This window comes from Carcharodon carcharias, chromosome 22 (assembly GCF_017639515.1).
Source record: "Carcharodon carcharias isolate sCarCar2 chromosome 22, sCarCar2.pri, whole genome shotgun sequence".
Lineage (NCBI taxonomy): Eukaryota > Metazoa > Chordata > Chondrichthyes > Lamniformes > Lamnidae > Carcharodon > Carcharodon carcharias.
This window is the reverse complement of record NC_054488.1, coordinates 55,633,641-55,652,544: the sequence shown is the minus strand read 5'-3', so window position 1 is coordinate 55,652,544 and position 18,904 is coordinate 55,633,641. Positions and strand designations below refer to the sequence as shown.

General features: G+C 46.9%; 1 protein-coding gene across 1 annotated transcript in view; it reads right to left on the bottom strand.

Annotated features, from left to right (window-relative positions):
- Window positions 1-15,797: 15,797 nt before the first annotated feature.
- Window positions 15,798-18,904, bottom strand: part of slc25a10a (solute carrier family 25 member 10a) — a 52,992-nt gene continuing 49,885 nt past the window's right edge. Inside the window, exons 4-7 of the mRNA XM_041216847.1 lie at window positions 18,319-18,411; window positions 17,878-17,955; window positions 17,328-17,384; window positions 15,798-16,481 (exon numbers count right to left, since the gene is read on the bottom strand). Coding sequence (XP_041072781.1) covers window positions 16,380-16,481; window positions 17,328-17,384; window positions 17,878-17,955; window positions 18,319-18,411 — 330 coding nt within the window. The 3' untranslated portion in view covers window positions 15,798-16,379. The remainder of the gene's footprint in view (window positions 16,482-17,327; window positions 17,385-17,877; window positions 17,956-18,318; window positions 18,412-18,904) is intronic.

Here is an 18,904-nt window from a genome sequence, read left to right as displayed (position 1 = left end):
CATGTTGGTAGGCTTGTCTCACTTTATTCTTGTGACTAGATCCTCCCTGAAACATCGGTAGTCTTGATGTTCCTAGAGACTCTAACATTGTACTGAGGCCACACGTAACAAGAATACTCAGCATGTCCATGGTTATGAGTTTCCAGCCAGACTATACTTCACTGGGATCATTGCTTACTCTGTTCATCACACTCGCTGCACTGAATCTCATTGTGTTAGCCTGGAATGGGTGTTAGCATCTTGCAATGTAGCGTATGAACTGTCCAGAGCCCAAGGGATCAAACCTCAACAAGTATCATCGTCCTTAGGAGAGGTGGAAGGAGAAAAAAGAAATTAGACAATGGGAAATCATTGCTTTCTGGAACCGCCCTGAACAATAAACACCCTGCTCACCCTTAGGACAGGAACTGACCACAACATGGTTTGAGGATTCAGATCAAACACTCTTGATCTGCACTGTCATGGTCCTTGCCATCATGCAAGCCCTGCTTTAGTCTAACACAAGATGCCACCTGCTATGAGGAACCATAAGGCCACAGAAACACAGGAAGTCAATTGTTGGGGGCACAGTTCGTGTCAGATTTGTAAGTTTATTTACTGTCAATTTTTTTAAAAGGGAAGTAAAAGTCCAGAAGAGCAACAAGTTGAATTTTTTATGTTCCTTGACTTTCTTGGAAAAGAAATCAAATTCTTCAACAGATATCTTCAATTTGGGTCTCATTACCCCCAGGTGTTTGTGTGTATACACACATGCTCACACACACACACACACACACACACACACACACACACACACACACATGCTCACACACATGCTCACACACTCACACACACATGCTCACACACACGCTCTCACACATATGCTCACACACACACACACGCTCACACACACACGCTCTCACACACACACACACACATGCTCACACACGCTCTCACACATATGCTCACACACACACACGCTCTCACACACACATGCTCTCACACACACACACAGGCTCTCACACACACATGCTCTCACACACACATACTCTCACACACATGCTCTCACACACACACACACGCATGCTCACACACACGCACTCACACATGTTCTCACACACATGCTCACACACGCTGACACACGCTCTCACACACATACACTCACACATGCTCACACACACGCTCCCACGCACCCTCTCACACACACGCATTCACACACGCTCTCACACACATGCATTCACACACATGCACTCACACACACACACACACACACACTCACACATGCTCACACACGCTCACACACACGCTCTCACAAACACGCACTCACACACGCTCTCACACACATGCATTCACACATGCTCACACACGCTCTCACACACATACACTCACACACGCTCACACACACACACACGCTCTCACACACTCTCACACACACGCTCACACACACATGCTCATACACATGCTCTCACACATACACACACACGCTCACACACACACTCTCACACACATACACTCACACACGCTCACACACACGCTCTCACACACACGCACTCACACACGCACTCACACACATGCATTCACACACGCTCACACACACACGCTCATACACACGCTCTCACACACATACACTCACACACACGCTCTCACACACATGCATTCACACACGCTCTCACACACATGCATTCACACACGCTCTCACACACATGCATTCACACACGCTCTCACACACACGCACTCACACACATGCATTCACACACGCTCACACACACTCTCACACACATGCACTCACACACATGCTCACACACATGCTCTCACACACATACACTCACACACGTTCACACATACGCTCACACACACGCACACACACACGCACACATACACACACGCACTCACACATGCTCTCACACACACACACACACACACGCTCACACACACACGCTCTCACACACACACACACACTCACACGCTCTCTCACACATGCTCTCACACACACACACACATGCACACACACACACACACACACACACACACACACACACGCATAAGTGGTTATGTTTGTGGAAGAGAAATCTGAAGATTTGAATTTAAATTTCATCATGACAGTTTGTGAATTGAGTTAATTAAATAAGTCTGGAATAAAATGCTAGTCTCAGTAATGGTGACCATGAGTCTATCATCGATTGTTATAAATCCCATCTGGCAAACTAATGCCCCCTTTAGAGAATGAAGCCTGCCAACCTTACCCAGTCTGGCCCATATGTCACTCCAGGGCCACATTAATGTGGTTGACTCTTAACTGCCCTCTGGAATGGCCTAGCAAGACATTCAGGCAGCTCATCACCACCTTCTCAAGGACAATCAGGGGTTTCCTCTTCTTCTATGGTTCATTCATCTACCCAGATGAATGAAAATAAAACAAAGAGAGACACACTGACGGACACACACTGAAAGAGACAGAGATAGAGACAGACAGCTTCACAGACAGAAAATAGAAACAAAACATTCCAGATGCTGAAAACCTGAAATAAAAACAGAAAGTTCCTGAAACACTCAGCAGGTCTGGCAGCATCTATATAGAGAGAAAAACAGAGTTAATGTTTCGAGACAAATACGAAGTTCTGAAGAAGAGTCATATTCAACTTGAAGCACTAACTCTGTTACTCTCTCCGCAGATGCTGCCAGCCTTGCTGAGTTTTTCCAGCACTTTTGTTTTGATTTCAGATTCACATACATGCAGGCCAATGAACGCAATAGCAGCATTTTGGCAGAGGCAAGCAGTAATCACAGAGAGCAGTGAGGTTTCAGTCTGATTATTTATAGGGTTATAAAAAGGATAATTTAATAAAAGAATCACCTTCAGGGAATAAAGTCGATGAAAAGGAAATAGAAGATAAATCTGATGAAGTGCATGTCATTTGTGTTCCAAAGTACCAAGACCTCATCTTTAACGCTTACTTAAAAAAAAAACACTTGATTCTGAGAATTGCCAGCAATGCCACATTTCCCAGTTCAAACTCCTTTGAAAAGTAGTTGCAAGAAATCAGCCATTCGCAGTAATGTGCGCCAGTCACTTCCTATTTACCGACACGTCAATCTAGGGTTCCCAACCGTGCTTAGACGTATTCCAGGAGGTTTCATCACATGACTTGCCCCCACGCTCCCGCCATTAGTCGGCCAACACATCCATCCTTGTGTCGCACTGCCTTCCTACGCCAACTGGAAAGCAAAAAGATGCATTACCCAATTGGTTGATGCTTGACTGTCAGCCAAGCAGCCCTTTATTTCCTCCCATTTTCAATATGTTTGTATCTGATGTAGAGAAAGGTTCAAAGAAACTGAAGAAGAGAAAACCAATCCGATGATTTTTCTCCAGGGTCGCACACAGCAACGTCTTCAATTCCTGGAGGAGTCCAGGCCGGCCCTGGAAGGTTGGCAACCCTACTTCAATCCTGAGGACTTTGCCACGTCCTGATTCAAATGACATTGGAATATTAGTGTTTGTCTTCCTGTCTCGCTCTGTAAATTGATAATTTATCACATTAAGTGACCAGGGGAAAAGGAGGTTTTGCTGGAAGGAATAGGCTGCCTGACAGGGTATCACAGAGGTGAGCCTGAGGGCACCACATATCCTCTAGACTTGTCCAACTGTATGGAACAAAACCTCAGCCAGTGACGTCCGGCAGACACTCCATAACCCTTCCCTCCTTCACACGGGGATTAATGGTGAGCAACTCATTTACAGAAAGCGCCCAGCAATAATTGATAAGTGTAATTCCTCCCTCCATTGCAAACTTCATGAAGAGAAAGCTGGTTCCATTGCACACAGTGGAGAATAGTCATCCTGATCAAATGTCCCACATGTCACGGGTAACCAAGTACACCAGCTGTCGAAAGGTCAGAGGGATCTGGGAGTGTTGGGTGATGCAGACTGTCCCTGAGGGGCACTGAGGGGCATTGAGGGGCCAGCCTGCAGCACAATTGCATTGGAAATGCTGTTTTCACCACCCCACCCCACCACAATTCTCCATGTGAGTGAGAAGAGTAAAGTGAGAATCCCAGTACAGGGCTGAAGAGAGATGAGGGATGAGGGATGCTTGTGATATCTTCCCTTTCTCACAAAGCTAAAGGTCTCAATCCGCACAGTCACTCACAGGCTAAGATTTCAGGCTGGAGGTGGTGGAAGCAATAAAGGAAGAAACACTTACATTTATATAGTGCTTTTCATAGCCCTGTTGCAAAGTGCTTAACAGCCAGTGAGGTGCTTTGGAAATGTAGCCACTGTTATGATGTAATGTAGGAAGGTTTTAATGGATGGGATTTTTATCAGGGAGAATGATGTAAAGCTACTCAATTCTACCCAAATTATATCAAAGGTTACTACACAAGATAAAAGCACATGGTGTAGGGGGTAACACATTAGCATGGATAAAGGATTGGTTAGCTAACAGGAAGCAGAGAGTGGGGATAGATGGGTCTTTTTCAGGTTGACAAGCTGTAATTAGTGGAGTGCCACAGGGATCATTGCTGGGTCCTCAACTATTTACAAACTATATCAATGGTTTGGATGAAGCGACTGAATGTATGATAGCTAACTCTGCTGACAACACCAAGATAGGCAGGAAAGTAAGTTGTCAAGAGGAGGTAGAGAATTGGCAAAGGGACAGAGACAGGTTAAGTGAGTGGGCAAAAATTTGACAGGAGTATAACGTGGGAAAATGTGAGGTGATCCACTTTGGCAGGAAGAATAGAAAAGCAGGATATTATTTGAATGGAGAGAGATTGCAGAACTCGGTGGTACAGAGGGATCTGGGTGTCCTGGTGCATAAATCACAAAAAGTTAGTATGCAGGTACAGCAAGTGATTAGAAAGGCAAATGGAATGTTGGTGTTTATTGCAAGGGGAATGGTATATTAAAGTAAGTTTTACTGCAGCTGTACCTCCTTGGTGAGACCACATCTGGAATACTGTGTACAGTTTTGGTCTCCTTATTTGAAAAAAAAATTGCATTTGAAGTAGTACAGCAAAGGTTCTCTCGACTCATCCCTGGGATGAGCGGCTTATCCTATGAAGAAAGGTTGGACAAGCTGGGCTGAGGCCCTTTAGAGTTTAAAAGAATGAGAGGTGATCTTGTTGAAACACACAAGATCCCGAGGGGACCTGACAGGGTGGATACAGGGAGGATGTCTCCACAGGAGAATTAACAGGGAGGAAACATTGTCTTGCTGGGAAGAAGCAGGATAAGATTCTACTATTAACATCCTGAGACTGTCAGCCATGTTCTAGCCTGGAGGTGAGTGATACCAAGCTGGTACAAGGCTCTCAAGTCATTGATCTCTATGCTGATATTAATTGCAGTGTGGAGATGACACTGTTACTGGGTCACAGTGTTGGGGAAGAGAAGACGGGGCTTTACTCTTTTTCCAAATTATGATCTAAATGTATTCAGTGGTGATGTGTTGAGGGAGCTTTAACTATCTAACCCATACGGTATCTGATGACGGGTGTGTTTGCTAGGGTAGTATTGAAGAAACTTTACTCTGCATCTAACCCTGGTGTACCTGACTGTATGGGGTAGCGTAGAGGGGGTTCACTTTAGGATGAACCCTAATAGTTGGGAGCTATTCCATAGCATAGCAAGACCATTCCTCTGCCTAATGAGCACAAAGTTCCTCAGAAGTATAAGTTTACAGATTTCTCAAGGAAGGACAGAAACATGTGCACAGTCACAATGTTCCACCGTCATGGAGCACTGGTGTGGTGGACTCTCTCATTGTGATCTCTCCCACACCAATCTCCACTTAAAGGTATAGACAGCAACATAAAGAAGAATTATAATGGCACATCAGCAGGAATCAGTTAGCATTATATTTCATTGTGCTGCTTTTTTATGTTTACTTTCAAAAGATAAAACTTTGTTTAATCACATTTAAGCTGACTCATCAATCTGGTCTTAATGCCATCAGTAAATCTGAGACCCAGCTATAGTTCTTTGTCAGTTTTCTGCATAGTACAGCCTCCCCCACGTTCTGCTTTTGATTCTGACTCCGCAACAAATTCCTTACAGGTTAACAAGGCTCTCTTTATTGATGAGGCAAGGCCAAACAGCAAACACCCGACAGCCAATATAAAGAAATCTCTTGCATTTATATCGCACCTTTCACAACCTTACAACATCCCAAAGCACTTTACAGCCAATGAAGTACTTTTGAAGGATATTGTAATGTAGGAAATGGGACAGACAGTTTTTGCACAACAAGATCCCACAAACAGGAATGTGATAATGGCTGGACAGTCTGTTTTTTTGGTGTTGGCTAAGAGATAAATATTGGCCCAGGACTCCATTGCTCTACTTTGAAACAGTGCTGTGGGATCTTTTACATCCACTTGAAAGAGCAGGTGGGAGCTCAGTTTAATATTCCATTCGAAAGGCAGCAGCTCCTGCAGTGCAGCACTCCCTCAGACCTGCACTGAAGGATCAACCTAGATTTTGTGCTCAAGTCTCCGGACCCACGACTCTCAAAGGTAAGAATTCTACTTAAGTGCAAAACGGCTGATGCTTAATGAACACAGCAGCTTGGGAAAGTGGGTAGCTCCATACTGATAGGCAGTGGGAAGCTCCGGACATTGGGATAAATAGTGGGAAGCTGTGCCAGACACAATGCCTCACCTGGGTGGAGTCAGCCAATGAATTGGTGCTGCTCACTACTCAGAGTCCTGACTAGCTAGTACTTTTCATGGGTATAAGGACAGAGTCAGCTGTAATGTCCCCTTGCGCGTGGCACATCAGAAACCGGGGCAGGTGTGACAGCACAACTTCAAAAAATACACTCACTGGATGTGGGCATCTGTAGCAAGGCCAATGTTTATTGCCCATCCTCAGGCACCCTGAGGAGGTTGTTGAGGAAGAGTGGGCTGCCAATTGAGGGGCCTTCTTCAGAGTTAAGAGTGAACCATGAGGAACTGGGGCCACACAGAGGCCAGACTGGGTGTAAGGAGCAGATTCCTTCACTAAAAGTTTTTGGGTTTTACAACAGTTCAAGAGCTTCACAATCTGATACCAGATTTCTTTTACACTAAACTCGAATTCTCAAACCATTAATCTGGGATTCAAACTAACCTTCTTTGGATTGTTAGTCCAGGTCATAGAGACATTTACAGTACAGAAGCAGGTCATTCGGCCCATTGAGTCTATACTAGCTGCCTGTGGAACAGTCCTGTCAGTCCCATTATCCCGCTCTATCCCTGTAGCCCTGCAACTTTATCATGTCCATCCAATTTCCGTTTGAAATCATTGATTGTCTCTCCTTCCAACATCCTTGTGGGCAGCAAGTTCCAGGTCATTACCATTCACTGCATAAAAATAGTTCTTTCTCACATCCCCCCTTGCATCTCTTGCCCAAAATCTTAAATCTGTGTGCTGTAGTCTGTGACAAAGTGCTCCATTCCCTGGTGCTGACACCCACTGCCTCAGTGAATGCAACATCCCACTGAGAAATGACCAAATTTGATCGTTGTTCTTCCTATTTCCTTCCAATAAACAAACAGGCTTGCCAACACCTCACGATTCATCAGATATTCTGTCCTCCTTTGTCCAAACCAGAAGGTTGCCTGAGATTTGGGCTCAGCCCTGTCACTGGTTTCCTCTTTCACAATTGAATTGAAAATTAATAGAGGCACAGAGTACAAGAGCAGAGAGGCTCTGATGAACTTATATAAGACATTGGTTAGACCTCAGCTGGAGCATTGTGTACAGTTCCGGGCACCACACTATAGGAAGGAGGTGAGCGCATTGGAGAGAGTGCAGAAGTGGTTTACGAGAATGGACTCAGGGAGGAGACACTTCAGTTATGAGGAAAGATTGGAGAAGTTGGGACTGTTCTCCTTGGAGGTGAGAAGGCTAAGAGGAGACTTGATAGAAGTTTTCAAAATAATGAGGGGTCTGGACGGAGTAGATAGAGAGAAACTGTTCCGTCTTGTAAACAATTGAGAACCAGAGTGCACAGTCTTAAAGTGCTTTGCAAAAGAAGCAAATGCGAAGTGAGAAAAACTTTTGTACACAGCGAGTAGTTGGGGTTCGGAATACACTGCCTGGAAATGTGGCAGAGGCAGGTTCAACTGAGCTATCCGAGAGAGCAGTGGATGGTTATTTGAATAGAAACAATGTGCAGGGTTACGGGGAAAAGGCAGGAGATTGGCATCAAGTTAAAATGCTCAGAGAGCCGGTGCAGAAGTGATGGGCCGAATGGCCTCCTTCTGCACTGTAACAATCCTGTGATTCTGTGATTCTGAAAAGGGCAGTCTGAAATTTTAACCAGAACCTTCCCAGCTCAGGATTCAGGTCGCTCAACACTCGCCAGATTCCCATGACGATTTCTTCATGGCTTCAAGGAGAACTCGGCATTTTAAATGCAATTTTGTTCCCACAGCTGAGAGAACACATCAATATTATTAAACAGCACGTTAAACCTCACAGAATTAAATGCTTCAAGAAATGATCCCCCTTAATAGTGTGGAACAGCTTCACTGACTTGGTGATGCAGTCTGAATGTTCTCTGACCTCTTCATTCTCTTGCTTCCATTAAAAAAAACAAAATAATTTCATCATTATAAACTCCAGGGAATTCGAGGACAATATTTTCACATTACCCACACAGTTTAATTTCCAGGGCAAGTGTACCATACAGCTTCAACTCATAATTTAATGACTGAGATATCTGGACATTGACTAGTGTCTCTCAGTCCTCTCTCTCTCTCTCAGGGACATATCTGTACACTGACTGGTGTCTCTCGATCCCTTCTCTCTCAGGGGCATATCTATACACTCACTGGTGTCTCTCAGTCCCCTCTCTCTCAGGGAGATATCTGTACCTTGACTGGTGTCTCTCTCAGTTATCTCAGTATATCTCAGTTTCTACTCAATTACACTCAGGCCAACACAAGTGATAGCTCTTGGCTGAAATGAGTCTCAGATCCATTGCCTATCAGATATGAGCCCACAGTAACAAAAAGCAGGACATGCTAACAGGGCAGCTGTAACAGTACACCACTGCAGTGTGTAGGAAGGACTTTACATTAATGAGGGCTAAACACAAAAACAAGACTTTGGTCATCTCTGGTAAAGGAGATGTATCTGAACTGTTAACTGGACAAACTGAGTGATGAGCCATGGGCCAATGCCAGGGAATCATCTCACTGTGTGACACTTGACCCAGAGACACCTCTTACTCTCCTGGGTCAAGGCTAAATAAAACAGCATTGCTGTGAAAATGGGGAACTTTCCCTTTAATGTGGCTATGATGCTGTCAAACTAAACAAGCGGTGGTAGAGAATTAATCATTAAAATATCGGAATGCCACACTCCAGTTACCACACACAGATTTCACTTCACTCCTGTGATTCCTTCGGATTTTTCTTCTCTCCTTCCTGGATTTTGTTTAACTTTACTGAAACATTTGGCGTGAATGCGAAATAAACTTCGTTCCTTGTTCACAAGGAGCTTTACCAAGCCCATCGTACTGACAGTGTTATTCCCCCATTTCCCAGCAACAGTTCCAAAAGGCTGTTCTGCCTAACACACAATTGAGCAGCATTGTGTATGAATTTCAGTGGTGGTATGATTCCAGGTATGTAGGCTGTATGGCCCAGTGATTGGCTGTCCATGATAGGCAGAGTACAGACTGTATTCAACCAGTCCACTCTGGGCAAACCCAAAACGCAAACGGTTAGATGTGATTCCGCAATTGAGCAGCACTTGGTGAACAATCCTGAATGCGCTAATGGCTGCACTAACAAGAGAAGGTGTGAGTGCAGAGGTGCGGGAGATGGGCCAGACACGGCTAAGGGCCCTGTCAACCACCATGGGTGGTTCCTTCTTCCTTAACTGAGGTTTCCCACCCATGGTGGTTGACAGGGCCCTCAGCCGTGTCTGGCCCATCTCCCATGCCTCTGCACTCACACCTTCCTCTCCCTCCCAAAACCATGATAGGGTCCCCCTGTTCCTCACTTATCACCCCACCAGTCTCTGTATTCAAAGCTTCATCCTCCACCATTTCCGCCAACTTCAGCATGATGCCACCACCAAACACATCTTCCCTTCACCCCCCCTATCGGCATTCCGTAGGGACCATTCCCTGCGGGACACTCTGGTCCACACCTCAACCCCCTCCCACGGCACCTTCCCATGCAATCACAAAAGGTGCAACATCTGGTCCTTTACTACCCCCTCCTTACTGTCCAAGGGCCCAAACACTCCTTTCATATGAAGCATGGCTTCACTTGCACTTCCCTCAATTTAGTCTACTGCATTCGCTGCTCCCAATGCGGTCTCCTCTACATTGGAGAGACAAAACGCAGACTGGGTGACCGCTTTGCGGAACACCTTCGGTCTGTCCACAAGCATTACCCAGACCTCCCTGTCACTTGCCATTTCAACACTCCACCCTGCTCTCATGTCCACATGTCTGTCCTTGGCTTGCTGCAAGGTTCCAGTGAAGCTCAACGCAAACTGGAAGAACAGCACCTCATCTTTCCGACTAGGCACTTTACAGCCTTCCAGACTGAATATTGAGTTCAACAACTTCAAACCATGAACTCTCTCCTCCATCCTCACCCCTTTTTGATCCCCTTTTTTTCTAATAATTATTATTTTTTTTATACATATATTTTTCTGTTCCCACCTATTTCTACTATTATTTTTAAAATTTATTTCCATCCATTGTTTTATCTCCATCTTTTAGCCTATTTCAATCTCCACCCCAGCCTCACTAGGGCTATCTGTCACTTGCTCCTCCTGCTTTCTACCCTTAATGTCACCATTAGCACCTCCTTTAGCCAATATCAGTACCATCAACAGCCCTTTGACCTTTTGTCCATGACATCTTTGGCAATCTCTCCTTTGCCTCCACCTATCACTGGCCCTCTATGCAGCTCTACCTGTTTCACCCCCCCACTCCTTAAACCAGCTTATATTTCACCTCTTTTCTATTTCTCTTTAGTTCTATTGAAGAGTGATACGGACTCGAAACGTTAACTACAATCCTCTCCGCAGATGCTGCCAGACCTGCTGAGCTTTTCCAGCTATTTTTGTTTTTGTTTCAGATTTCCAGCATCCGCAGTTTTTTGCTTTTATCTTCCATTTCCCTCCCAGGTTTCTGTTTGCCGTAGTTTCCTGGGGATTAGTTTTCAATTCCTGCGGCCTCCAGAGGGCAATGCTGGAGGGTTGGCAACTCTACAGTCAAGCGGTTGCCAAGTTAATGTCAGGCCCTGGAAATGGGAGTTGGAATTGGCCGATAAAGGTCACACTTCTGGAGCAGGAGCGCGAGGAGAGCCAACACTGGAGACATGTAAGCAGTTTGTTGAATCTGCCACGATTTCTGGCTTTGGGAACTTGCTGTGGGACTGTGGGTCGCTCTCTTGCCTGAGTCAGTTCCTTTCCAGAAGAAAAAAAAAGCACAAAAATTCAGGCTGATGCTCCAGTACTACTGAGGGAGTGCTGCAGCGTCCGAGGAGCAGTCTTTCAGGTGAAACTTTAAACTGAGGCCCTGGCTGCCCTCTCAGCTGGATGTAAACTATCCCAGAGCATAGCTCTGTAGAGCAGAGCAGCTATCCCCAGCGTTCTGGCCAATATTTATCCTTCAGTCACTGTCACAAAAAAACAGATTATTTGATCACTATCCTGTAGCTGTTTGTGGGAGCTTGCTGTGCGCAGATTGGTTTCCAACTTTACAGCAGTTGCTATATTTCAGAAGTAGGGCTTTGGTTGTAAAGTGCTTTGGAGAGGTGTCCCGCGGTTGGGAAGGGAGCCATACAAATGCACGTCTCATCTTTCTTTAGGACAGGTCTTCCCAGCCAGCCCTCTGGGAGTGAGTCACTTCAATCCCCCCTGATTGTACTGATTCGCGCAAAGAGATTTGGGGACGGGGTCTTGAAATGAATGAGGGCAGTTTGAACGAGCAGCCCGGGTTAAGTGCGGACAGGCTGACGGCTGTGCCAGCGCCTAAACCAGAGGCGGTGAGCAGTGCCCCGGGAGCTGAGACAAAGCAGATAAGGCACAGGCAGTGATTCCCAGGACTGGGGGGGCGGGGTACTCTGACTCTGTAACCGCAGCACCACGCAGACTGCTCTCCACCATCGGGGCAGCGGCAAGACTTTTGATCTTTGGGTGCAAAAAAAAAGGAATTTGGATTTGTCCTCGTGGCTGTCGAACGTGGTGGAGTTTTTCTGCTGGTCAGTGCCACGTATTTTTTTTTGAAGTTGGCTGTGCAGTTAAAATTCCAGTCTGAAATGGCCAGCCAGGGTGGAGAAACTCCAGGCTCTTGTTACGTTACAGATAGCTCAGCTGATGCTGCTCTTTTTAGGCAACCTGGTGCAGCGAGTGGGGGGTGGGGGGTGGGGGGTGCTGCTACCAGCTCTGTATTCACTTCAGACATTATCCAGTTACCAATTTTCATATTGACATAGGACTCGCAGTCCAAAGGTCAGCACCGACCTCCTTCGTTCCCCACCACCCCCACGCCAACACCCCCACCCATTTTGATGCTGGGTGGGGCTAAAATAAGAAATAGGAGCCATTCGGTCCATTGAGCCTGCTCTGCCATTCAATAAGGTCACGGCTCATCAGATTGTGGTCTGAGCTCCACTTTTCTGACCCCCCACCCCCCCCCCACCCAACCCGCCACCCCCGGCCCCCATAACCCTCAACTCCTTTGTCGATCAGAAACCTAACTCGGCCTTCACCCAGCCTCCACTGCCCTCTGGGCAAGAGGATTCCCTCAGAGAGAAGAAATCCCTCCTCCTCCTCCTCCTCTTAAATGGGAGGCCCCTTATTTTGAAACTGTGCCCCCCCCCACCCCCCAGTTCTAGATTCCCCACAAGGTGAAACATCCTCCCAGCATCTGCCCTGTCAAGCCCCCCTCAGAATCTTATATGTTCCAACAAGATCACCTCTCATTCTTCTAAACTCCAATGAGTATCGGCCCAAACTGCTCAACCTTTCATCAGAAGCCACTCCCTTCATCCCAGGAATCAGCCGAGTGAACTTTCTCCAATACAAAAATGACCCTCCTTAAATAAGGTGATCAGGACTGCACACACTGCTCTAGGCGTGGCCTCACTGATGCTGGGAGATGTAACACCATTAAAGGTTCATCTAAAACATAACAGTCGTCTAAAATATTCATCTACATTCATATTAAATATTAATCTACAGCCTTCAATGTGATGGGGTTGTTAGCGCCTGGGGAACAGGATCTGGAGAGTTCACCGTGTCAGCATTTGTAGAAAACATTCCTGTGAAGTGTCTTGAGACATGCGACGGCCTTAAAAGGTGCTATATAAATGAAACAGGGCCCGTTCCCCTGGGATTGGGAACCACGTTGGTTCTCCCAGGACCTGTGAATAACCCTTCCTCACAATGACCACTCTCCAGTAGGGACACAAAACTCAGGCTCGTACTGATTTTAACAGTAATTTTATTGTAAAACATAACCCTAATTTACACCAACATTATGCTTTCCAGCCCAAATAAACTCAATTTTTAATCTTTAAATGCAATTATAAATTAGAAATGCTACAGTTCTGGAGCTCTGTGATTCAAGTTGCTCCAATAAATGATGTGATAATATCCTTCGACCACAACTAATGCCCTATATCATTTTACAAAGCTGCATTTTAGTCACATGCCTCCACAAACAACCTGATTAATGTGACCTCGCTTCCCCACCAGCTCGGTTTGAATTAATTAGATCTTTGCAACATCCAATGGCATCTTTTATACTTTTCTCACCTCCGAGTCTGAAGGTCGTGGGCGTTCAAGTCTCACTCCAGACACCTGAGCACAAAGCCTACGCTGATGTCCCAAGTGCCAGTACTGAGGGAGCTCCGCATTGTCAGAGGCGCTGTTTTTTCAGATCGGGTATCAAACCAAGTCTGCCCCTCTCAGGTGGGCACAAGAGGTTTATTTCCAAGATCAGTAGGGACGTTCACCCTGCTTTTATCCCTCAAACCTACATCATAAAAAAAACAGATTACTGGATGGGGAACTTCAGTCACGTAGTGAGACTCGAGGAAAACTGGGGTTGTTCTCCCTCGAGCAGAGAAGGTTAAGGGGAGATTTAATGGAGGCGTTCAAAATCATGAATGCTTTCGATGGTGCAAATAAGGAGAAACTGCTTCCAGTGGAAGGAGGGTCAAGTTACCAGAGGATGCAGACTTAAAGGTAACAGATTAAAGGTTCAGAGGCGAGATGGGGAGAATTTGTTTTATGCAGCAAAGTAGCGTGTTATACCTTTGAACTGAATCCATAACCTTCAGGGAATGTCAAGGCAGCTGAACCACCTTAAGAACAACGGAGGCTGCCAAACAACAACTGGACAAAAGTGAGGAGATGGGGGGGTGGGGGGTGTTGATCATTTGCGAGGTGAAATGGCAAATAGGGAAGAGCTTGCATTTCTGTAGTGCCTTACACAACCTCAGGAAGTCCCAGAAGGGATTGGCAGCCAGTGAAGCCCTGTCTGAAGTGTAGACACAGTTGTAAACACCTTAACTCAACAATTAAATCCCCCATCTTAAAGGGCTTTTCAGCCAGCCAATAGCATGAGGGATTTCCTGTTAACATGGTAACCGCACAGTTTCACACTCCCGGGTGTACAGAGTGTGTACAGGGAGGGAGCTGAGAGCACCTGCTCTAGGTCACACATTGACACCCGAGCCCCCCCACATCAGCAGCGGCCCCATGGTAGGAAGGCATGGACCCCAGGCACAGGAGAGGAGGAAACCTCTTTGGGAAGGCACAGGAGACACACGAGGGAACATTTCCAGGTAGATGGAGGGGAGAGATAATTCCAGTTATCTTGAGGTGAGGGGCTGGGGGTTGGAAAGAAAATTAAAAGGGATTTTGGGATTAATAAGTGAATGATTAGAGATGCCGAAGGTGTAACTGTTGCTATGGGAACTCAGTCGCTTCAAGCATTCCGATGAAAAGTTGCTTTTAGTCACTTGAAAAATTATTGCTGAAGGAAAGAAAGGGACTTGCGGAGCATGTTAAACAGCACATCCCTTTGCAACAGACAGAGTGCCGGTGTACCCAACCAACCCTGCAAAACTCAGAACATAATTTCTCAACTAGATGTGATTCTGCAATTGGACAGCACTTGCTGACCAACCTTGAGTGTGCTAGGAATTACACTAACAACCAATTTAAGATTATCGGTCAGGCTCATAATGTAGCCCACTTACACTTACTAGAAACTACAATATATTCATACATAGGGAGCTATCCTCTGCAGGCAAAAGGAATATGTCCAGACATTGCACTTTTTGAATAAAACAAAAGCATGAGGGACAATAGCTCCCGGGTGCATTCGTCATGGCAACATCTCAACCAATCAGAGCCAACTTGCCAACCAATCAGCAGCCCTTTTCTCATGCAGTATAAATTGTTCCCTTTGAAATTTGGAATTCTGGCATCTGTCCTGATGAGTGCGAGACGAGGAATTTTGAGGGACTGTCTCTCTTTTATCTCAGCCGTGCTGAGAGAGTTATGTTGCAACCAATTGAAAAAGTGCAAGTCGGAACTTAAGACATTTCGCTTTCTGAAAATGCTCTCCAGAAAAGCGAGCATTTATTTGAATAAATTCTTGTTCCGTAAGGCCATGTGCGGTCATCGGATTCTCATCCTTATCTTCCTGATCTCACACCTGCACAAGTCGAGCTCAGGCACAATTAACCTCTTGACAACAATGTCCTCAGTTGTCACGCTGAGCAGGGTAGCATGTCCCCACCCCTCCCCCATCGCTGCTGGGTGGGGGGAGGGGGAGGGGTGTGTGGGGGGTGATGGGGACGGTGGGGGGCGGGGGGCGGTCACCGCAGTCTGCGTCTACTGCTTTCCAGCTCAACAGGCAGGGCTGGGATGGGGATGGAAGTGGATAATTCTAAAAAAAACCTCTATCAACCTCATCACCAGTCAGCACCTGTTGCACTGTTTAACCCGAGTAGATAGAGCCATAAGCAAACGCAGAAAAATGGTCAATTCTAGCTAGAAAGAGGGGCCCACGGGAGGGTGGAGTTGGATCCAGTTTGTACTTAAGGCACTCAGACTTTATACTAAATGAGATGAATTGTAAACTCTGGGGTGACCGACTGTTGGATGCTTCCCCTTTAAGAAAGGGAAACGCGTGTGTGAACAAAGGGGCCGTGAGGTTTGCAGTTGACGGTTGGTGAATACAATGCGTAAGATACCAATTAACGGAGACCCTGTTTCTTTGGCCAGTGGATGTGGGGCTCAGAGAGGGAGAAACTTCATCAAATTCAATTTATTGCAGCAAAATACTCTTCCCTCGTGAGGAACATTAGGCGATAGGGAATCGTCATGGCGATCAGGTGATGCAATGACCTCTCAAAGTTCACGCGGGCACCAGAACTCCAAAGTGACTCCTCAACTGTTCCAGAAACACGAAAGTCAGGACTGTGTGAGGCACCAACCGGATTCCAGCCGGAATTAAACCCTGGAAAAGGAAAAAGGGGCGCGCTAAGAGTTGGGGAACCAGAGAAAGACAATACATTTCAACAAAATGGATGGAGTGGATCCCTGTACTGTCCGAGAGACTCACACAGAGTAAACCCCAGCTCCCCTTCAACTTCCCACTTCCCTCCCTCCCCCAAACTCCACTCTCTTCCCCCACTCCTAACACCCTCCCACCTACCAACCTCTCGCTACCCCCTCCCCATCCCACCCTTCTACCCCTCCAACCCTCTCCACCCCTCTACCCTTCCACACTCCCCTACCCTCCCCAATCCACCCCACCATCACCACCTCCCCACCACCCCCCCACCCCCCACACCCAACACCCCAGTCCACCATGCTCCCCCACCCAGCCACCAGAGGAAAACCTAATGGTTTTTAAATTATAAAACATTTTATTTTCTCCCCCTGAACTAAATGCAACCGGCTCCTCCACCAGCGACACAGGCTGCAGCCTAGTCAAATGGGTAAACGTATCTTGTTCATTTACACCCATCTTGTGGTCTACCTGAAGACAGCTTCAGCTTAGCGATCTTGAGACCAGCTCCTTCCTCCCCCGACCCTCCCATGCGCTCCCCCCACTCTCCCCACCCCTTCCTCTACCCTCCCCGTGCCCTTCCCCCACTGTTGCCCTGCCCCAACCTTTCCCCCACCATCCCCAACTCCTTCCCCGGCCCTCCCCCATCTCTTTCACCCCACCACCCCCGGCTGCTGTGGGGAAACGTCCAAGTCGATTCCATTGCCCAGTGAGGGTCCGAAGCCTACTCCGAGAGGATTGGTGAGTACAAGACCATCCCGATTACAACACTGAACAATATCTTCACCTCACCTTGTAGAAACCGAGAGGGCCCAGTTGAGCGGTCTGTCTTATACAGTGCCAGAGGCTCTAGAGAAAACAAACAAAACGGTTTGGGTAAAAAGCAAGACTCACTGCACCAGTTCCCACCGAACACTTTCTCTACCAGAGCATTACCGCCTCCCTCTGTCTTCCAACTCCCTTAAAACATACACTTGGTGTCACTAACACTGCTACTGGCTTAAACTCATCTCCCCTCTTGGGCACTTACAGCCATGACCCTTCAACCCCAACCCCCAACTTCTCCGTGAAGTAAACGTTTAACTCAAACCCGATGTTTGCCAAATCATTTGCCAAGACAGAACTTGGGACAGCCAAACAATACCTGCCCTGTAAACAAATCCCAAATATTTTAAAAAGTTACAGTCCCGCAAAGTAAGAGTTACTCCCATTCAAATAATCGCGTCTAAGGTCTCCCCTCGCAAGATGGCTGCCGACCCTTGACCTTCCAAAAGGGAAACCCCGTTTAATCAGGTCGATGGGAAGGTTACCCAGCAGAACAGCTTGTCACTTAGTCCCTTACCCGGTATTCTCCTTTCGAGTTCATTAACCTGGTCTTTAGAACGTCCAGTGGTTGGCATAGAAACGTGGCACACCCACCCTGTCACCCAGGAGAAGAGGAGAGAGTCAGACTCGGGCATTTCAACGTCACTTCATCCAATGAGCAGCGCCCCCCCCGCCACCCTTCCCCCCCCCCCCCCATGAAAGGGGCAGGGCTGAAGGGGCGAGGGTGACTGAGCGAGAGCAAAAGGAAGTGCACGCGCAGAGGAACAAAAAACGCGCACGTGACGAGCAGAAACACAAACCATGCGCAGGAGAACGAAGCAGAGTGACAGGGACGTGACACAGAACGAAGGAGTAACAAATGGTTCGAGAGCAAGTGAAGCAACCGACAGTCACACAAAATACCAAAGAACAGGTGATTCCCCCCCACACAGGGAGGCTGCATAACACTGACACTTACAGCAACAAAACTGGAGAGGAAGTGGGCGAAAATATTGTCGGACATGAAGCCAGTGTGCAGGATCAGTTGTTTCGCTTGATCGTAGCAGGCAAGCTATGGGAGAAAGACAAAACACATTGATCCCTGCATCTGACTCACACACACTCTCCATCGCTGGCAGTGTGGGTTAGCTGACTGGCCCAGGCCCAACCATCTTCAGCTGCTTCATCAATGACCTTCCTTCCACCATAAGGTCAGAAGTGGGGATGTTCGCTGATGATTGCACAATGTTCAGCACCATTCGCGACCCCTCAGATACTGAAGCAGTCCATGTCCAAATGCAGCAAGACCTGGGCAATATCCAGGCTTGGGCTGATAACTGGCAAGTAACTTTTACACTACACAAATGCCAGGCAATGACCATCTCCAACAGGAGAGAATCGAACCATTGCCCTTGACATTCAATGGCATTACCATCACTGAGTCCCCCAATATCAATATCCTGGGGGTTACCACTGACAAGAAACAGAACTGGACCAGCCATATAAATACTGTGGCTACAAGAGCAGGTCACAGGCTGGGAATCCTGCAGTGAGTAACTCACCAC